This window comes from Octopus bimaculoides, chromosome 21, assembly GCF_046866305.1.
Source record: "Octopus bimaculoides isolate indiv1 chromosome 21, ASM4686630v1, whole genome shotgun sequence".
NCBI classification, from domain to species: Eukaryota; Metazoa; Mollusca; class Cephalopoda; order Octopoda; family Octopodidae; genus Octopus; species Octopus bimaculoides.
The window spans coordinates 23,883,059-23,905,520 of NC_142948.1; the positions used below are offsets into that span (position 1 = coordinate 23,883,059).

Here is a 22,462-nt window from a genome sequence, read left to right on the forward strand (position 1 = left end):
TGTATATAATGTGTATATATATATATTGAACAGCTGTTTTATGATTTAACGTCCATTTTTGTGTTTGATACGCTTTCTAAACGTGATGTGTGAGCTAATGTGGGATCCTCTCAGCTGTTTCTGACTAGCTACAAAATAGTAACCAAATCACCCTGGGGAGAAACTCCACATCAAGCATGGGCAACCTTTTTCAAATGCTAAGCTGTATGAGACATGGTTCATCATCAGGCAGGCCACACAACTAAAAAATTCAAGGTAATTTTTTTGTTAAACATGCCATTCAGAAAGTCTCATGGGCTGCAGTTACCCATGACTGCTCTACTTGATCATTCTATTTGCTAGAAACAGCAGCCAAATCTCTCATAGTTCACCCTAGTGTTTTAAAAAAAAGTGGAGCACATTAGGTAATGTGGTCCTTGATATCCTACACCCAGGAAGAAGACAAGATGGTCAGAACTGGAAATCCATTGATCATTAGTTCTGCTCAGTCAGGGCTGAACAATAAGAACAGGTAACATGAATCATGTTACTACTGTATTTAATAGGGGGTAGTGTCAGGCAGGCATGAATATCTTTCCATTACAGTCAAGAGGATATTGCTATTCAGTTTTTAGCTGATATATGTTAAGGAAGAGATGTCATCATCATCATTTAACGCCGTGACAGAATACAGTGGATCCAAGGACTGCATCATTTTCCATTGTCTGCTTGGCCATGGTTTCTATGGTAATATTTATCCCCACTTAAACGTGGATGTTCTATTAGAACAAACTATACTGCAGTAGTTACCACGAGAGAAACTCTCTTATTGGCTTTCAGTGCAAAATCCAGTCTTGTTTATATCGCTTGTGGGGAGATAAATCCCTGCTACCTCCAGTACTGAGACCACCAGATCATGTGATTCTGACCTTATGTGGTCAGAATCATGGACACTCAACTGCTAGAGACAGGTTTCTATGGCTCAATGCCTTTCTTGATGCCAACTTCTTTATAGAATATACTGGATGCTTTTTTTGTGTGCTAATAACACTATTGAGGTTGCTATACAGTTCACAAGACTATGAACCCTGAAAGTGAGATGAGGATGGGTTTGTACTTGGGGATGAGGGTTTAGAGCAGTGGTCTTCCATCATTTTTTTTACTTGAAGGACTCTTTTCGGATCTTGTTCAAAACGGGGCACCAGTTTTCATTAATGTTTTATGTAGTGTTTTTGGTACCGAAAGACTTTCAAACTTCGTATACTTATCTATTTTGTGTTATAGAACAGAAAAAAATTTTTGTATTCGGATTTATTTCATGTAAAAAATTGTCTTATTTTGATAATTTCAACCAATCACTGACAAGTATTCACCTGTTTACAGTTACTCCTAAGCAGTGTAAAGCGTATTTAATCTCCATTACTTCTGACATTTTTGCAGAGGCAACACACGTGTGTTCGTTTTCCCTAACCCTAACCCTAATTGACTTGCTCCTTCCCTCAAAAACCATGTCTTGTGCCTATAATAGAAAGGTTTATTAGCTACTGCCAATATGCTTCAGCCATTTTTTGACAAGGAAATAATAATTTTATCACCGCCGCGAATCGTTTGTTTATGTAGTCAGCACTTAATCTTTACGGCTGAATGGACGTCAGTCATTGGTTGAAATTACAGAAATACGACAACTTTAACATGAAATAACTTGCGATGTACGTTTTTTTGCTAAGAAGACTAAGAGAAAAAGATGTTTTATATGACACATTCTACCAGTGTCCCAAGTTTCAAAGTGTTTCGTTGAGAAAATACTGGTGCCCCCGTTTTGAACAAGATCCCTCTTTTCATTCCTATTTTACTTGGGTGGATCCTCATAGCCATTTGATGTTTAAAAAATTCCATTTTAAGGGGCGAGCTGGCAGAAACGTTAGCACACCGGGCGAAATGCTCAGCGGTATTTCATCTGTCTTTATGTTCTGAGTTCAAATTCCCTCAAGGTCGACTTTGGCTTTCACCCTTTCAGGGTCGATAAATTAAGTACCAGTTGCATACTGGGGTCGATCTAATTGACTGGCCCTCTTCCCCAAAATCTTCGAGCCTTGTGCCTAGAGTAGAAACAAAAAAAAGAATTCCATTTTCATAATTAATTATTATGAGAAATTGCCTAAAAAATCTTTTAAAATATTTTGTGTATTGTAGAGGTAAAGCCAGTTTTTTGCACATAAATTTTAATAAGATCTTAAATGAACCAGTGGGTGCAAGAAGAGGTGGAGGGCTGTGCAAGTTCTTGTAGTAGAGCTGCATAGTTACTCACATTTAGTAAGGGACGGGGTGATCAGTAGGTGCTTCAAAGAGAGATAGATGAGGTATCCAGGTGGCCCCCTCAAGACACGAGTTCAGTAGAAGTTACAAATTGAGGCTGTTGAGGTTCACAAGCATAGAGAAACAATACCTCAGAATCATTTATTTCATGCCAGAGAATTGGATTGATCCGCAATAGTATGTCTCTCAATATTCGACTTGTAAAAACCTGTATCATTTCTAAGACTAAAATTTTAACATAAACTATGTATTTTAATCCTTACCAGGAGTGGGGATTAGAAAATTCTCAGAATTGTATTTGCTTCTTGTCTTTAAAAATTTAGTTTCTTTCCTAATATAAATATTTTGATTTCTTTGTTAACCTTAGAACTTTATTTTCCTTTCCAGATTAACTTTCATTTACTGAAGAAGTTGGGATCTTAAAGACCTATGCCGGCTGATAATGAGTGAAGCGTAAGATTACCTTTATAGTTTGGATTTTAAGAAAAAAATTTAAAATGATAAATATATTAAATTCAGCATGGAAGGTGTTTATAAGCCATTTAAAATAACACACAAAAACCGTTAGATTCACTTCAACATTTAAATTTAATTTGTCAAAATATTTTCGTCGCTTTGAGACCGCGACCTGTTCACTGACAAAATTCTGTGCTACATCTCAGTCAACAGGTCAGTGAACAGGTCAGTGAATTTTGTCAGTGAACAGGTCGCGGTCTCAAAGCGACGAAAATATTTTGACAAATTAAATTTAAATGCTGAAGTGAATCCAACGGATTTTGTGTGTTATTTTAAATGGCTTATAAACATCTTCCACGCTGCAATTGTTTTCGTTCCAGTACACGATCTCAGATCAGGTCACTTGCTATGCAAGTACATCTCCTATATTAAATTCATTAATGCTTAAATTTTCAATATGAATTAAAAAAATGTTTTTCTTTTCTGCTTATACAATGGTAGAGAATATTTTTTTTCACTTGCTTTCATAAATTTCCATTACTCTGTCATATTCATCCAATTCCATTATTATGAATTTGAATTGGGAGCTTGAGTCCTAGTGATTCTTTCATTAGTTGATTGCACAACCATCAATGCCACTCCTATGGATGCATTGCAATTACTCTCTTGATAGAGCTTGATGATCCTGACCTAGGATTCCACTGCTCAGCATCAATGTAAGAAGCACCATTGGCTTAGTTGAGATCTTCTGGTACTTCACAAACTGCCATACTACGGTCCCATGACTTCAACGGTGGCAGAGTGGCTGAACACATGCTGTGCCTTGCCAGAAGGCAGCTCATAATTATGTTGTTGGCACTCCGTCGCTTACGACGTTGAGGGTTCCAGTTGATCCGATCAACAGAACAGCCTGCTCGTGAAATTAACGTGCAAGTGGCTGAGCACTCCACAGACACGTGTACCCTTAACGTAGTTCTTGGGGATATTCAGCATGACACAGTGTGACAAGGTTGACCCTTTGAATTACAGGCACAACAGAAACAGGAAGTAAGAGTGAGAGAAAGTTGTGGTGAAAGAGTACAACAGGGTTCACCACCATCCCCTGCTGGAACCTCGTGGAGCTTTAGGTGTTTTCGCTCAATAAACACTCACAACGCCCGGTCTGGGAATTGAAACTGCGAGTCCGCTGCCCTAACCACTGGGCCATTGCGCCTCCACCGTAATTATGTATATTTGATGTAAAAAGTTGTTGAATTTTCTAACATTGTTTGTGTATATATATTATAATTTCATAGCATCTTGGCGAAGTGTCTTCTATAATCCTAGGCCAACGAGTGGATTTGATAGACAAAAAACATATGGAGTCATGTCTTGTCATGTTTGTGTGCATATATGTGTGAATGTTGACCGTCCGTGGCTTTGCTTCTCACTGTCTGAGCAATATGATGATAGATGGTTACATTCCTTGTTGATATTGCGACTTTACAACCCAGTCACTCTGCACTTTCAGAGACTAGTGGAATAAAAAATAAATCTCTTACCTGAAGTAAGGGTTAGTGACAGTTATGCTCTCTCAAATAAGTGCCATCCAACCCATGTACACATGGAAAAAAATGAAAGTTGAAACAAACACACACATACACACATTTACAATTGTAAAAATGCAAAGATTTTACAAATGTTGCATTCTAAGTTGTACAGCTGTTTCAACTGTTAAGATATATCATCATCTTTTACTTGTTTCTGTCATTATACTGTGGCCATGCTGGAGTACCAACTTGAATTTTTAATTGAATGAATCAACCCCAGTACTTCTGGTGCTTATTCTGTCAGTCTCTTTTGCCAAACCACTAAGTTGCAGGAACATAAACACACCAACACTGGTTGTCAAGTGGTGGTGATGGGGGGAACACACACACACTCACACAACAGGCTTCTTTCAGTTTTCATCTACTGAATCCACTCACAAGGCTTTGGTTGGCCCGTGACCGTAGTAAAAAAGCGCTTGCCCAAGGTGTCACACAGCGGGGCTGATACCAGAACCTTGTGGTTGAGTAGCAAGCTTCTTACCACACAGCCACACTATCCATATGATTATTTAATATATTCAGGAAATAAAGTTAAACTACAAAAATCAAAATACAATTGATGTTTGAAATATGACATAAGCTAAACAAAGCAACAAAAGCAGAAAATTTAGACACACTGATGGTAACATATATACATAAGATATGTACATATTCATAGACATATACATCCAAATATATATATATACTTATATACTGACATATTCTTTTCTACTCTAGGCACAAGGCCTGAAATTTTAGGGGAGGGTGCCAGTTGATTAGATTGACCCCAGTATGCAACTGGTACTTAATTTATCAACCCTTAGAGGATGAAAGGCAGTCAACCTTGGCAGAATTTGAACTCAGAATGTAAAGGCAGACGAAATACCGCTAAGCATTTGCCCAGTGTGCTAATGTTTCTGCCAGTATTACATACTGACAAGATTAGGCTGGGCAAAGTTCAGAGAGCTCCTACCCCTGCTAGCAACAAAGGGCCTCTTTCCCAGAGTGAAAGGCAGATTGTTTGATGCATGTGTGTGAACAGCTATGCTGCATGGCAGTGAAACATGGGCTGTGACAGCTGATGACATGCATAGGCTTGAAAGAAATGAAGCCTGTACACTTCGCTGGATGTGCATTGTCAGTGTGTATGTTCGACAGAGTGTAAGCATTTTAAGAGAAAATTTAAGTGTAAGAGGCATCAGATGTGGAGTGCAAGTAAGGTCACGTGATGCATATGAACAAAAACAGCCGTGTAAAAAAGTGCCAATCTCTAACTCTGGAGGAAATCTTTGGTAGCGGTAGACCCAGGAAGACATGGGATGAGGTGGTGAAGCATGATCTTTGAACTTTGAGCCTCACCGAAGCAATGACTAGTGACCAAGACCTTTGGCAATGTGCTGTGCTTGAGAGGACCCATTAAACCAAGTACACCCATGCTGGTGGCACGTAAAGAATACCTTTCAAGCACTGGGTCTCATGGAGGCAAAGTGGCTGAGTTCCTTTCGAGTGTTTGGCCTCATGGAGACAATGACCAAGACCTTTGGCATTATGTCATGCTTGAGAAGACCCATCAAGCTGAACAAAATCATTATTTACATTTGATGGATATTTGTCCTCATCTTGTTTGTTGTTAACACGTTTCGGCTGATATACCCTCCAGCTTTCATCAGGTGTCTTGGGGAAATTTCAAACCTGGGTTCTCATTCCTAAGGTATTTTTCAATGTTATTATTCAGGTCACTGCTTGGAATCGAACTTGGAATCTTGGGGTTAGTAGCCTGCGCTCTTAACCACTATGCCATATGCCCGTGGGCATATAGCATAGTGTTAACAACAAACAAGATGAGGACAAATATCCGTCAAATGTACATAATGTAAATAATGTACATAATTCTTCATCTCTGAGACATAGAACTGTATGAACAAAATCAGTCGTGTCAGGCAAATTGACAACCATTCCAGTGACATGTAAAAGCACCCCAGTGCCATGCAAATGGCACCTGTGCTGGTGGCATGTAAAAGCACCCATTGCACTCTTGGAGTGGTTGGTGTTTGGAAGGGCATCCAGCCATAGAAATCCATGCCAAATCAGACTGGAGTCTGGTACAGCCTTCCAGCATGCCAACCTGGTCAAACCGTCCAACCCATGCCAGCATGGACAATGGATGTTAAATAATGATGATGATGAACAGCTTTTAAATTAGTGGATATATTTTATAGTACTTAACTCTTTAGCATTTAAACCAGTCATATCCAGCCGAAATATACCACCTGTTTTATGTTATAACCAACTAAATGCAGACTATTACACCTACCCTTCAATGCTATTCTAAAAATATACAATTACATCATCAAAATTTCAAGGCTGTGAGATAATGCACGATCAATTAAACACTGTGAATGAAAAAGCATTATATTTGATAGAATAATCAAAATCGTTGATGTGGCTGATGACAGTACCGCCTGATTGGCACTCGTGCCAGTAGAACGTTAAAAGCACATCCGAACATGGGGTGTAACTGGCCCATTTATGAGTACCCCTCATTCATTGGACAATGAACTTTGCTTGCAAAGACCTATTGAGGTAAGTGTAAACAAATCAAAATCACTGACGTGGCCAATGACAGTACTGCCTGATTGGCACTCGTGCCAGTGGAACATGAAAAACACATCCGAACGTGATTGTTGTCAGGGCCACCATTCGAGCATGATCATTGCCTTACTGGCACATGTTCCAGTGGCATGTAAAAAACAACATTCAAGCATGGTCGTTGCCAGTGCTGCTGGACTGTCTCCCGTGCTTGTAGCACGTAAAAACACCCTTTGAGCGTAGTCGTTGCCAGAACCACCTGATTGGCCCCCATGCCGGTGGCACGTAAAAGCACCCACTACACTCTCAGAGTGGTTGGCGTCAGGAAGGGCGTCCAGCTGTAGAAACTTTGCCCAATCAGATTGAGCCTTGTGCAGCCTCCAGCTCACCAGTCCTCAGTCAAACCATCCAACCCATGCCAGCATGGAAAAGGATGTTAACTGATGATGATGATGAATGTTAAAGGGTTAAACACTTATTCAGTATGTATATAATTTGTGTGTGTGTATGTGTGTGCATATATTGTTAATGTTTGTTTTTATGTTCAGTTATAATATAAACAATTTTGCATTAATCTGATGGGTTACTCTATACTTTTGAAGAGTACAAATTTATTAGTCTTAAGCAAGAATATTATTGACCATAACTTCAAAGTTTCAACCAGTTAAGCCATCATCGGACTGTGACGCATTGGAGTTAATCTTGGCTTTATATAGTGTCTGTTGAATTAAAATCTTCCTTGGGTGTGTGGGTTTGAGTGGAGTGGTAATTAAGTTTTAGGGTGGGTTGTTATGGAGAGGTGTTTTGGAAAATTTTTTATTGCTTAAATTTGGGGTTATTGTTTTGAATTTATTCATGTATGCAAAACTTTGTAAGCAGAGGTGCATATTTAGGTGTGTTCTTTTGGTAGGTAGTTAAAGGGTGCACCAGTACTTTTAGTTATTTTTGTTTTTTTTAAATTTAATCCTTTGCTTTGACAATGTAAAGGTCAAAGCTGCAAAGTCCATTATTTAACTTGGTGTGTCCACTTTTTTGTGATGGAAATTCTTAGTGGTTCATAAATGAATGTAAATTGTTGCTATGTTTTAGCTGGTCAGTTTTTTTACTTGTTATTATTTAGAGTATTTCCTGTTTTTATTTGGAAAGCTCTTACCTCTGCTGGCGACAAAGGGTCTCTCTCTCAGAGTAAAAGCAGACTGTATAACGCATGTGTACGAACAGCCATGCTTCATGGCAGTGAAACATGGGCCGTGACTGCTGAGGACATGCGTAAGCTCGCAAGGAATGAAGCCAGTATGCTCCGATGGATGTGTAATGTCAGTGTACATACTAGACACAGTGTTAATACCTTGAGAGAAAAGTTGAACTTACGAAGCATCAGTTGTGGTGTGCAAAAGATACGATTGCACTGGTATGGTCATGTGGCGAGAATGGATGAGGATAGCTGTGTGAAAAAGTGCCACACCCTAACAGTTGAGGGAACCTGTGGAAGAGGTAGGCCCAGGAAGACCTAGGATGAGGTGGTGAGGCACGACCTTCAAACATTGGGCCTCACCGAGGCGATGACTTCTGACCGAGACTTTTGGAAATATGCTGTGCATGAGAAGACCCGGCAAGCCAAGTGAGACTTAAATCAAAGCCCTCAGGCAGCCCACTTATACATACCTTCCTTCATTGGACACTAAACTCTGCTTGCAAAGACCTGTTGAGGCAAGTGAAATCGAAAAGGAATTAAATTCGATGATTGGCACCCATGCCAATGTCATCTCCTTCATTAGAAATGGAACTCGGCTTGCGAAGACCTATTGGGGCAAGCGAAAGCGAAACCGTCAATGGCACCTGTGCCCAGCATCGCCTTCCTGGCACTTGTACCGGATGGCACGTGTAAAGACATTCGAGCGAGATCGTTGCCAGTGCCGCCGAACTGGCTCCTGTGCAGGTGGCACGTAAAATACACCATTTCGAGCGTGGCCATTGCCAGTACCGCCTGACTGGCCTTCGTGCCGGTGGCATGTAAAAGCACCCACTACACTCTTGGAGTGATTGGCGTTAGGAAGGGCATCCAGCTATAGATCAGATTGGAGCCTGGTGTAGCCATCTGGTTTCACCAGTCCTCAGTCAAATCATCCAACCCATGCTAGCATGGAAAGCAGACGTTAAACGATGATGATGATGATGATGAGTTAATAGTCAGGTATGTCATGGTGTTGTTAGTATAGAAGTTTGCTTATCTCATGCTTTGAGATTCACAAAAAGATGTAGGTAGGAGTAGAGGTTGTTGGTCTGTATGTTTCTCTCTAGGTGTTCATTGTTTTTTTTTTTTAAGCAATTTGATTAGTATGTAGAAACTTTAACTCCTGTGTTTAATAGAATTTGTGGGCTGTGTGTTTATAAATATTTCTTCAATTCTGTTCCAAATGCGGATATTTTATATTTTAGGTCCCTGGATATATGCAAAAGTAGAGCCTTATAAAATGTGTGTATACATTAATGTATAAAATTGGGATAAAATTAAATTTAGTTTTAAAAATGTTTTAAAATTTAAAATTAAGAAAAGAATCTATATGTGTGTGTGTGTGTGTGTGTGTGTGTGTGTGTGTGTGTATATATATATATATATATATATAGATAGATAGATATATGATATAATGTATTTATGTGTGTGTGTGTAGCAAATTAGCTGGTTAGAAAATCTCTATGAGATGAAAGTAGTAACTATACAGAGAAGTAATGTTTATCTCCAATTAAACATGGCTGTTCTGTAGGAACTGACATTACTGCTATTTTTAACCCCTGGAGGGCACCTCCTATGGCCAGTTATTCAATGCAATCTGCACCCGATATCTGTATGTAATTTTATATATATATATATATAAATTATTCAAGTGTCAACTCTGCAACAACTAGCTACTGTTTATAATAGTAGCTCGCTTGCATGCTGTAATGGTGTTAAAACATAAATAATCCCAAGAGCTTGTCTAAGCTTGCAATTAGATCAGTTTCTTTCACCCATCAACATAGTATTTAAGGTGTCAAGAATTATACTAACAAGCATTATTGGGTAAAAATGTCACCATATTTCAATAAAATGTATATATATATAATGGTTTATTTCTGAGGATAAGCCTTGAGTCAGGGTTTCTTCCCCTCTGCCCTCCTCTCCTGACTAAATTACAAATAAAATTGGATTAATTATTCTAAATATTTTAGATGTGGAATTATTATTATACCCCGATTTATTCAAACTAGTGTACTCATCTTGGTTGCTATAATTACAATGTTTTCGCTGTCATACCATCTAGCTTTCTGCTATACTCAGTAACTTTTAGTGTGACTAGCATTTACGACTTTCTTTTATACACTGTGATCTATATATATATATGTACTGTCTATTACTTAGATCAGCCAGTTACATACTATAATCTATATACACTGATATATTGAGGCTAGTGTCTTCATCTTGGATGTTATAGTCACAGCATCTCAACCAGTGTACCTTCCAGCCTTCATCAGGAATTATCATCATCATCGGTTAATTTCTTATTTCTTTACTGCCCACAAGGGGCTACACACAGAGGGGACATACAAGGACAGACAAATGGGTTAAGTCGATTATATCGACCCTAGTGTGTAACTGGTACTTATTTAATCGACCCCGAAAGGATGAAAGGCAAAGTCGACTTCGGCGGAATTTGAACTCAGAACGTAGCAGCAGACGAAATACCGTTAAGCATTTCACCCAGCGTGCTAACGTTTCTGCCAGCTCACTGCCTTTATCAGTTAATTTCTGTCTTCCACGCTGGCATGGGTCAGACGGTTTGACAAGAGCTGGCCTGCTGGAGAGCTGCACCAGGCTCCAGTTGCCTGTTTTAGCGTAGTTTCTATGGCTGCATGCCCTTCCTAATGCCAACCACTTTACAGAGTGTGCTGGGTGCTTTTTATCTGGAACCAGCATCAGTAATTTATATGTGACACCAGCATGGATGCTTTATGCATGACACCAAGCAGAGATGCTTTTTATGTGGCACCAGTATGAGTGCTTTTACATGACATTGGTATGGGTGCCTTTTATGTGGTACCAGCCTCTGTCACATCAGAGACTGTTGTACCAACCATATAGTGATTCTGAACAATAAGCTACATACTATCCCAGATTTTCCTCTTCACATCTTTCCTGTCCCTCTGAATGTCACTTTTTACATTTAATAAATCCACCATGGATTGTCATCACCTTCCTTATTTATCTTTCTAGCTTCTGGGACTTTTCCTTATTCCATCCTTTCAGGTCAGAGTTGATAAAATAAAGTACCATTCAAATTCTGGGACCTATTTAATGGATTAGCCCCTCCCCTTCAAATGTGTTGGTCTTGTAATTAAATTAGAAACTGTTAAGATGGCAACCTAGTGGAGACATCAGCACACCAGACAAAATGCTTAGGAGCGTATCATCTGCCTTTATGTTCCGAGTTCAAATTCTGCCAAGGTTGACTTTGCCTTTCATCTTTTGGGTTGATAAAATAAGTACCAATTGAGTACTTGGGTTGATGTAATTGACTAACCCCACCCCCATGTGCCTACAGCAGAAAGGATTATGTTATTATTATTAAGGTAGTGAACTGACTGAATCATTGGCACATTGGGCAAAATGCTTTGTGGCATTTCATTCATTTTTACCTTCTGGGTTCAAATGCTGCCAGGGTCGACTTTACATTTCATCCTTTCAGGGTCAATGAAATAAGCACTAGTCAAATACAGGTTGATGTAATCGACTTACCCCCTCCCTTGAACATGCTGGCCTTGAGCCAAAATTTGAAACCATTATCATTATTATTATTATTAAGGCAGCAAGCTGACAGAATTGTTAGCACAGCAGGCAAGATGCTTAGTGGCATTTCGTCTGTCTTTATGTTCTGAGTTCAAATTCCACTGAGGTCAAATTTGCCTTTCATCCTTTTGGGATTGGTAAGATAAGTACCAGCTAGTGTACTGGGGATGATGTAATCAACTATCCCCCTCGTCCAAACTTCAAGCCTTGTGCCTGTCATAGAAAGGATTAGCACCCACTACACTCTCGAAGTGGTTGACGTTAGGAAGGGCATCCAACTGTAGAAACATTGCCAAATCAGATTGGAGCCTGGTGTAGCCATCTGGTTTCACCAGTCCTCAGTCAAATCGTTCAACCCATGCTAGCATGGAAAGCGGACATTAAACGATGATGATGATGCAGTGGATGAGTTGAATTGTTAGAGTATCAGACAGAATGCCTTGTGGTATTTGTTGCAACATTATATTTTCAAATCCCACCAAGGTTAACCTTCAGCACACTGTAGGTGCATCATATCACCATATGAGTTTTCTCCCATATAGTAACAGAGCGGTGACAGAGGAAACAATTCTACAGAAAATACAGTGTGCTAAAGGTTAACTTTGTTTGGTCAATAAAAAGAAATACCAGTCTGGGGTGATATTGTTGACTAACCCCTCCTCCAAAATTTCAGGCCTTTTGCCTATAGCAGAAAAGATTATTGCTGTTATTATTATTGTTGTTGTTACTTTCTAAGTTTCACCCAGAGACTTCAGAAAACAGTAAGCTGAACTTTTTACTATGGATGAAGACATGGAAGTTATACTCTCTTTTGCTATTTTACTTGTTTCAGTCATTTGACTGCGGCCATGCTGGAGCACCACCTTTAGTCGAGCAAATCGATCCCAGGACTTATTCTTTGTAAGCCTAGTACTTATTCTATCGGTCTGTTTTGCCGAACCACTAAGTTACGGGAACGTAAACACACCAGCATTAGTTGTCAAGCGATGTTGGAAGGACAAACACAAATACACATATATATACATATATACAACGGGCTTCTTTCAATTTCCATCTACCAAATCCACTCACAAGGCTTTGGTCGGCCTGAGGCTATAGTAGAATATATTTGCCCAAGGTGCCACGCAGTGGGACTGAACCTGGAACCATGTGGTTGGTAAGCAAGCTACTTACCACACAGCCACTCCTGGGCCTTAGTAAATTTTTTTATCTTTTACGTATTTCAGTCATTATAGCCATGCTGGGGCACTGCCTTGAAGACTAAGTGAACAGCTCAACCCTGATACTTATTTGCCAAATCACTAAGTTAAAGAAACATACATAAAGCAATACCACTTGTCAAGCAGAGGTGGGGAGGGAGAAAATACGTCTGTGTACACACACACACACACACACACACACATACATGTATTTACGATGGGCTTCTACACAGTTCCTGTCCACTAAATTCTCTCACAAACCATTGGTTGGTCTAGGGCTATAATAGAAGATACTTGCCCTCGGTACCATACAGTGGGACTCAACTTGAAACCATGTGGTGGTAAAGCTTGCTCACTAACCATACAGGTTAACTTTGTGTGTATGTGTGTGTGTGTGTATGTGTGTGTGTGTGTGTGTGTGTGTGTAGATAGAGAGAGAGAGAGACACTTGAGGCTCCAATGAAGCTAAAAGGTATTATTCAGGCACTCAACAATGAGACCACTGTATCTCAGCAGAAACAGCTGTAAGCTAATGAAGTTCATAAGATAATTATTCATTCCTTTGTCATCTCACTTTCTTATGATATAGATCATAATATAGATCTTATGATATAGATCATATCTTTCTTATGATAGATAGATCTACCCAGCCACAATGGCTAAAATGAACTAAAAAAACATGTGTATATATATATATATTATAATGTTTTATGTATATATTCGTTTCAGTATGTTAACAGATATAGCAGAAACTGCCAAAAATGCTCGAGAATATGCAATAACAGGGAACTATGACACGTCATTGGTTTATTACCGAGGATTGTTATTGAAAGTTCAGAAACTGCTTGTCAGTACAAAAGACCGAACTAAACAAAGCACATGGAGTCGAGTAAGTAATCATCTTTCACCAATTTTTACATACAAAATACAGTTAAATCTAGTTTATCAGCCACTGCCTTTTTCAATTCTTGTATATATTTGAGCAAATGAAGGAATATATTTAAGTGGTTGCTAGACCTGCTTGATTATAGTAAGTAAATATTTCTCATATCACACTCAATCACCTTAACCCTTTAGCATTTAAACTGGCCATATCCAGCCATATTCTAACTGTTTTATGTTGAAACCAACCAGATCCAACCTATCGCACCACTTCTACAATGTCATTCTAAAAATAAACAATCATATCAAAATCTCAAAGCTCTGAGATGATGCATGATTAATTCAAAAGAATGAATAAAATAAGCTTACATTTGACAGAATAATATATGTGCTAAAGAGTTAAATAAACAGCAGATAATGTAGCTCTGTATATACTGGAGAGTAAAATCTGGACTCTGAGGAAGCAGATGTTGGTCTATTACAGGCCTGCTTGATCAGAGCTGACCTAGGGATAAACAACACGAGCCAATAATGAGGTTTCTATGTAAACACTCTACTTGAAATGACAGCTAAATCTGCCTTAAATCATACCCTACCATCGTAAATATATGTAAAATATATTGGATAGGAGAGTCATTTGATACTCATGCCTGTAGAAGGAAAAAATGGATGTTAATGGCCGGATCACGTTTGACCATTGTAATGGCTGGAATACTTTTAACTCTTACTTGGACTTATTTTCGAAACAAGTAAAAGATAGAAGAGAGAGATTTAGTTAAATATTTAACTTTTCTTTTTACATTACATTTGTGCTTCAAACATAATTCAAAGAAAGATTCTTACATAAAAATACTGATAGAAGCTATTAATTCAAGGTGAATTCTTTTATGGGGCAGGTTGGTATCAAAAACAGTTAAAGATTTACTGAGATTTCTTTGTTAAATCTGATGTCTTAGTTTATTTAAAACAGTAATATATGTATATTATAAATATATAAATGTGTGTGTGTATTTATTAATAACTTTGTTTTATTGAAGGCCAAAACCTACTTCACAAAAGAGTATGATGCAGTGAAAAACATCTTAACGATTCTTACTGGAATGCAGAAATGTAATGCAGGTAGTTACCTGTTTGTACATGAAGAGCCTACAAGAGACCAAGAAAGTTGGCCTCTTCCAACTCCAGTTGAACACAAGTAAGTCTGTCTGATAATAATTGATCAGTGATGGGTACGTTTGAAAGACTGGACTGAATGGGTTGTTATTAAACTGATGTTCTAGTGTTATTAGAAAAGTGTGTAGGGTCATCATTTGGAAGGCCTTAGAATCAGGACAGGAAATAAACAGAGGAGATAAGAAACCTTTACTGCCAGGATGAAAGCAACTCATTTAGGTGAGCAATAACTAGTGTAGTTGATGGAACTTGCGTTAAAAGCACCCAGCTCACTCTGTAAAGTGGTTGGCATTAGGAAGGGTATCCATTTGTAGAAACCAAGTCTAATTAGACTCAAACCTGGTGCATCTCTCCTGCTTGCCAGCTCTGGTCAAACTGTCCTACCCATGCCAGCATGGAAAACAGGCATTAAAGGAAGAGGAGGGGGACAATGACGACAGCACCCTCTTTAGTGCCCTGTGGCACAAGAAAATGCATGCATTGTCATACTTCCATCGGTAGCAAAGGTTTATAGGTTTTCTTCACTATTTTGTGTATCATACCCAGTGTAAGCTATTGACACATAAGAGGTGCAGCAATATCAAAGGAAGGCTTCCTGGGAAGATAGTTTTTGTAGGTGGCAGATGTTCAGGAGCAATAAACACTGGTGTATACATGTGAAGCAATAAGGTTTTATATGAGGGCCATATTTGGGTTGTTGTTGTCTTAACTACAATTTATAGGTCTATTTATCCCTCAATAAATTATATTAGATAATTTTCTGTACCTACTGTTACATCCTATTCACTTGAACTTCAATTTTTGAATTAAACTTATTTTTCAGACCTTCTCCTAATTTATGGGTACCACATCGGGCTCAGCCAAAGAAACCGGAACCTAAAAAGTCAAATCCAAGAGTACCACTAGCCAGACAAAAGCCATCATCTGCTGATAAAAACAAAGACCGAGGTGGTCGGGAAAGGTCTAAAAGAAAAGTATGTTTAAAATTTTCTTTGAACAGCATTTAAAATGTAACTTGTAGAAATGTGTAAAGCTAACATGTTTGTTTTTGTTAGCATGGCTGTAGGTACAGGTATGGCTATGTGATTAAGAAGTTTGCTTCCCAGCTATGTGGTTTCAGGTGCAATTCCACTGTGAGACACCTTGAGCAAGTGTCTTCTACTTTAGTAGCCGACAAAAGGAGCCACTATTGTGTGTGTGTGTGTTGTTATATTATTGCTCACTCATTCAAAAGTCTTGATGTTCCTGCCATTTTCTGTTGACACTTCTATCAGTAACATACCCACTGGTGTTGTGCCTTCAAAGCTGTGTAGAATGTGAGATCCCTGACTTGGAAACATGTAAGAATTTGTGTCAGGAAGGACATTCAGCTGTAAAACAGTGCTTCAATAACATATTTGTCTGACTCGTGCTGGTGTGAAGAAAAAATGAAAAACATGCATAAAATGAACAAATGAGGCCTTCCTGTATATTATATCATTTCTTACATGTAGAAGTATCTCCATATTCCCCTGCTATTTCCATCACAAGCAATGCTTGTGTTAGCAAAAATGAAACAAATCATGATGTGCAACAGACCATCTAATAGCCATCAACTGCTCAAGAGCCCACAAAAACATTAAGTTGGAAAAATTTCTCACAAAAGTTCCAAGGCTCTCTTCAGTAGCCCTCTTGTTGCCAACCTTTACTCAACACGATCACTCAACCTGTGACAATGATAGTGATGGTAATGGTGAGGTACTTGTGACCCTATCGGTGCTGCTGCCACATACAAGGGCACTGGTGCTAATGTCCTGTGGAAAGCATTCAGTACACTCCATAAAGTGGTTAGTGTTAAAGACATCCAGTTGTAGAAATTATGTCAAAAAAGACAATGGAATATGGTATGGCTCCCAGTCTTGACAGTTTCTGTCAAACCATCCCAACCCATGCCAGCATGGGAAACTAACATTAAATGTTAATGATGATGACCACAGCTAATATGTAATTCTACTTAAAATTTTATAGGAGGAGGATGAGAAGAAATTTGACCCACCTGGTGTGGATAAAGAACTTGTTGCTAATTTGGAACGTGATATTGTTCAGCGAAACCCCAATGTACACTGGTGAGTTTATAAATTGCTTTTACATTATTGAGGCCCACGCTAACCAACTATGTCCACTTCTTCTTCCTGATAATATCAACTCTTTTGAATTCCCTCACTGCCACTCTCTTATCTGCAGCTGTCAGCTTGTAACTATTCTAGAGGAATATTGTCTTGAAGAGTCTGCAATGGCCATGGGCACAGTTACCTTCCTCTAGAACTGTGGTTCTCAACTATTTTTTACTTATGGCTCACTTTGTTTACTATTTTTATTCTAGTGGACCCCCATAGCCATTCAATGTTTAAAAACTAATTTTATAGACACTGCTTTCAAAATTCCTGTTTTGTTATTCATTCATTTAATTGTATAGGATGAACTATGTAAATTGTTAGAGAAAGAAACCTAGCTGTTTCTTGCAATACCTTCATTGAAATCAAAACTTTTCATGGACCCTTAAAATACTACTGTGGATACCCAATTTACTATTTTGCTAGTGTGGATCCCTCAAAATCTTACAAGGATCCCCAAGGGACCCCAGTTGAGAACCACTGCTCTAGAAGAAACTAGTAGAAATATATTCTTAAGGCCTGATTTAATCTGTTGCTCCATCTACACCAATCTACAAAGCTCTACATCACCTTTCTCCTTTTAATTAAAGAACGAGGAAGGAAAAAAACACTGCTTAAAACCCTTCATTCTTACTAAAAATCCATTGTTGTTGCTTATCTCCAAATTTAAGACTAATCCAAAATACTTATCAGAAGCACCACTGCCATAATACTTTCCACTTTTAATCAGGCATAATGTATTTTGGACAACATTATGCAATCTAATTTTTCATGTTTCTTTTTTATTGGTATTTTCAAAGTTGTACAATATGTAATTTTGAATGAGATTTGACTGCAGTTTCTAGCAAGTCATATTCCATTATTGGCTTGTAATTTGCTCTGTATTCGGTATTTGTCTTTTAGAATCTGTCAGAAATAGCCAATTTATATATTTTGGTGTGGAGAACTATTTTCACCATGATTTAGTGATAATATAACGAGGTTAAATATTTTGACTCTTAATTGATTTTTACTACAGTTTTCTTTTTTTCATGTAGTGTTCAATATTCCATAACTATCCCCCTATACTTCCAATGACCTGTAATTCCTGATAGAGTTGTGGAGGTGTTATTGTGGAAGGCAACATGCCTATAACCCTCTAACTCTGAACTTAGCTGATTTCTTGCAGAGAGAAAGTAAGAATAGAGATGAAGACTCCATCCCAGTAGATACTCTATTTATCAACCCTGAAAAAATGAAAGGCAAAGTTGACTTTGGCAGAATTTGAACTCAGAGCATGCCAGAATAAATACCACAAGGTGTGCTGTCTGCTGCTCTCATGACTCTGTCAATTCAGTGCCTAACTATTCTAATAATTCAAAATCTTTTCTATTAAATATTACTTTAGTCTTCATTGAATTTTTCGTGTTGGGCAAACAGTCTTGATCTTCTTGAGTTTTAAGCCTTTATTATTCTTGTATATACCAACAGCTCTGCTTTCTCTTGAATTTTGTATTGTTTAACTTCTAACGTTCAAATTACTCTCCCAAATATAAAGCTTATTTATTTTGATGATGTTATTGTCTATTTTAGAATGGCTTTGTAGGGTTGGTGTGAGAGGTTATATCAGGCTAGTTTGAACATAAAACAAGAGGTCTATTATGGCCAGCTTAAATGCTAAAGAGTTAAAATGTGTTATAGTTACAAAAGCCTAAAATCAACTCCTTGAAATTAAATCTTAATTTTTTAACAATTGTTATGAAATTTTTTTACTTGATATATGTCCTGAGATTTTTGGGGTTATAAATCTTTTATACGAAAGAAAAAATGTTTTAGTAAGGCTTGTAAATTTTTTTAGGGAAGACATAGCTGATTTAGTGGAAGCGAAGAAACTCCTGAAAGAAGCTGTAGTTTTACCTTTGATACGGCCAGACATTTTCAAAGGAATAAGACGTCCGTGGAAGGTAAATAATTTTCCAATATTTATGTGTTCTAATTAATGATTAACCCCTCTACACTGTTCATCCAGAACCTCTTATAATCCACACGAATTCATGAGTGGGTACTTCAAATTCCCACTGCCACCAGATTAGCGTACTAGGCAGTACTGTTTCACAGTACTTTCTACAGTGCAGTACTAACAAACTTCTATCATACTAATGTACATGTATTTCATTAAATTCTCTTACTTGTTTCAGTCATTTGACTGTGGCCATGCTGGAGCACTGCCTTAAAGGGGTTTTTTGTTGAAGTAATTGATCCCAGGACTTATTCTTTGTAAGCCTAGTACTTATTCTATCGGTCTTTTTTGCCAAATGTCTAAGTTAGGGGTGGGACATAAACACACCAGTTTGGTTGTCAAGCAATGATGGTGGGGGAGAACAAACACAAACTCACGTGTATATATATATATATATATATATATATATATATATATATATATATATACACACAGTGGGATTCATTCAGTTTCCGTCTATCAAATCCACTCACAAGGTTTTGGTCAGTCCAAGGTGCCACACTGTAGGACTGAACCCAGAACCATGTGATTGGTAAGCAAGCTTCTTACCACACAGCCATGTCTGTGCCTACATTTCCATCTTTGTGATAAAGAGAATTAAGTAAATTTGATATTTGTTTAATCTTGAAGTGATCACTCCTGGTTCAGGAAAATCAGTAATTCTTGAAGACTTTGGAATCAATTGTTTCAGAAAATCATTGTCAAACTTGTATTGATACTGAATTTATTTTCTTTGTTATTATGCTAACTATTTTATGCTAAGACAAAAGCATAAAAACCAAATAAACCAACAGTGCATTTTTAATTAATGAGATAATGTATACCATAAAGTACATTAATAGTGTTGATAAAATTATATTCAATTAAATTTCCCTTTATATTGATTTTATCTTAATCATTTTATGACTATATTTCTGTTAACATTCAAAGTAACAATTTAGTAAAATAAATTCCTTATGAAGTTAGTTTTTAGAACAGTTTGATAAGAAATTTTGTTGGAAAGTTTTAATTTAGATCAGTTTAAAACAGGAAGTTTGTCTTTAGAACCAATGTAGGTCTCAGACCAGTTGGCATTAAGAATGTTAAGATAATGATTTTGAACATGGAAATCACATGTACAGTGTAATCTTAGGCATATGAACATCATCAGTGGAGGCGCAATGGCCCAGTGGTTAGGGCAGCAGACTCGCGGTCATAGGATCGCAGTTTCGATTCCCAGACCAGGTGTTGTGAGTGTTTATTGAGTGAAAACACCTAAAGTTCCACGAGGCTCCAGCAGGGGATGGTGGCGAACCCTGCTGTACTCTTTCACCACAACTTTCTCTCACTCTTACTTCCTGTTTCTGTTGTGCCTGTATTTCAAAGGGTCAACCTTGTCACACTGTGTCATGTTGAATATCCCCGAGAACTACGTTAAAGGTACACGTGTCTGTGGAGTGCTCAGCCACTTGCACGTTAATTTCACGAGCAGGCTGTTCCGTTGATCGGATCAACTGGAACCCTCAACGTTGTAAGCGACGGAGTGCCAACAACAACAATGAACATCATCATCATCATTTGTTTTCCATGCTGGTATAGCTTGGATGGTTTAATAAGAACTAGCAAACCAGACAACGGCACCAAGCTTTACTGTCACCTTTTGCATGGTTTCTAAGGCTGGATGCCCTTCCTAACACCAACCACTTTACAGTATGTTCGGTGCTTTAATGATGATAATTATTTCAAATTTTGGCACAAGGCCAGCAATTTTGGGAGAGGGTGTAAGTCAATTACATCAACCCCCAGTACTCAACTGGTACTTAGTTTATCAACCCCAAAAAGATGAATGGCTAAGTTGACCTTGGCGGAATTTGAACTCCAAATGTGAAGACAGACAAAATGCCACTAAGCATTTTGCCCAACGTGCTAATGATTCTGTTATCAGAATGGTCAGGGCTAGAAACTTTCCCATTATCGATTTTCTTGATCAGAGCAGATCTGGAACATTTACCGTTAATCTTCGAGTATAATCCGCATTTTTTTCCCAAAATCTAAAGGTCAAAATCCCTAGTGCGTACTATATACAAGGTTAAAAATGAAAAATATTTTCTAAGCAATGTCCGAGTCTCTATTTGCTGTCCGGCAATATTTATTCAGACGCATTTTGTGATGTGGGGCTTGTAACTGATAGTGATAAATATGTAAAAGCAATTTACTTAATATTTATTTTTCACTGACATTATCACTGTTATTTCTTTATTTTCTGCAAACAAAGTGCACAAAAAAGCTACACGTTTGCATTATGTTATATATATACAATAATAATAAAGGTCATTACCGTATATATGTTTACAAACCAAGGACGTTATATAGACCTCCTTGACTCAAGTTAGAGAAGGGGTGCATATTATACACAAGGTTTAGGTTTTTCAGAGGTACAGCCCCCTAAAAATCCCCTGCGTATTATACTCAAGGGTGGACTATACTCGAGGATTTGCAGTATATCTCAGTGGAGCAAACTTTATGGATGTTTGTCTTGGTCCAACATACAGTAAACCCTTGTTGTCTCTAGTTAATTATCAAATATTCACTCCACAATTCATGTCATCTTATTAAGACTCTACACTGTAATTAAACAAATATACCTCTGATTACTTTCAGGGTGTGTTAATGGTCGGGCCACCAGGTACTGGCAAGACCATGTTAGCAAGAGCTTTGGCTACAGAATGTGGAACAACTTTCTTCAATGTGTCTTCTTCCAGTCTCACATCCAAATGGAGAGGTGAGTCAGAAAGGCTTGTCAAGCTTCTCTTTGAAATGGTAAGTCTAGGAAATTTTTCATCAGAATTTCTTTTCCTTTCTTTTTTTTTTTTTTTCTGTTTTTGTGTATGGTTTCAGAATTTGATGGAATTCTGCTTTAAGCAAACCATAAAACCCCTCATAACTTTTTTATTTTTAGGAATCTTCAAAAAAAGCTTTTACAAATTTGTGTTCTACACATGGGAAATCATATGATTATGCAAAAACCAAACAAAAAAGGTTTTTTGGTGTGTGATTTAAGGGCTATTTAGCTGTGATTTTTAGCACATCTCACAACCACCTGATACTCTCTTTGTATCTTTGTCACTCTGACATATTGATGTTTTTCAATGCTTTTGATCACAAAAACTGTTCATTCAGGTCTTACCTGTGGTTAAACAACAGCATACAAAACTTTAGAAAAGTTTTTATTAAAAAAAGTTTGGGGTTTTTTATGATCTTTTCTCTTTTTCTTGTTTCAGTCATTGGTGTGTGGCCATGCTGGGGCTCTAGCTTGAAGGGTTTTAGTGAAACAAATCAATCTT

The 22,462-nt window shown here is 37.9% G+C and overlaps 1 protein-coding gene across 2 annotated transcripts in view; it reads left to right on the forward strand.

The window, feature by feature from the left end:
* LOC106879067 (katanin p60 ATPase-containing subunit A-like 1) overlaps positions 1-22,462 on the forward strand; it is a 40,345-nt gene that overhangs the window by 11,962 nt on the left and 5,921 nt on the right. For both annotated transcript variants that reach the window (XM_052975304.2, XM_089338931.1), the window contains exons 2-8: positions 2,683-2,748; positions 13,662-13,821; positions 14,852-15,009; positions 15,811-15,961; positions 16,995-17,092; positions 18,978-19,083; positions 21,780-21,938. In XM_052975304.2, coding sequence (XP_052831264.1) covers positions 2,738-2,748; positions 13,662-13,821; positions 14,852-15,009; positions 15,811-15,961; positions 16,995-17,092; positions 18,978-19,083; positions 21,780-21,938 — 843 coding nt within the window. In that variant the 5' untranslated portion in view covers positions 2,683-2,737. The remainder of the gene's footprint in view (positions 1-2,682; positions 2,749-13,661; positions 13,822-14,851; positions 15,010-15,810; positions 15,962-16,994; positions 17,093-18,977; positions 19,084-21,779; positions 21,939-22,462) is intronic.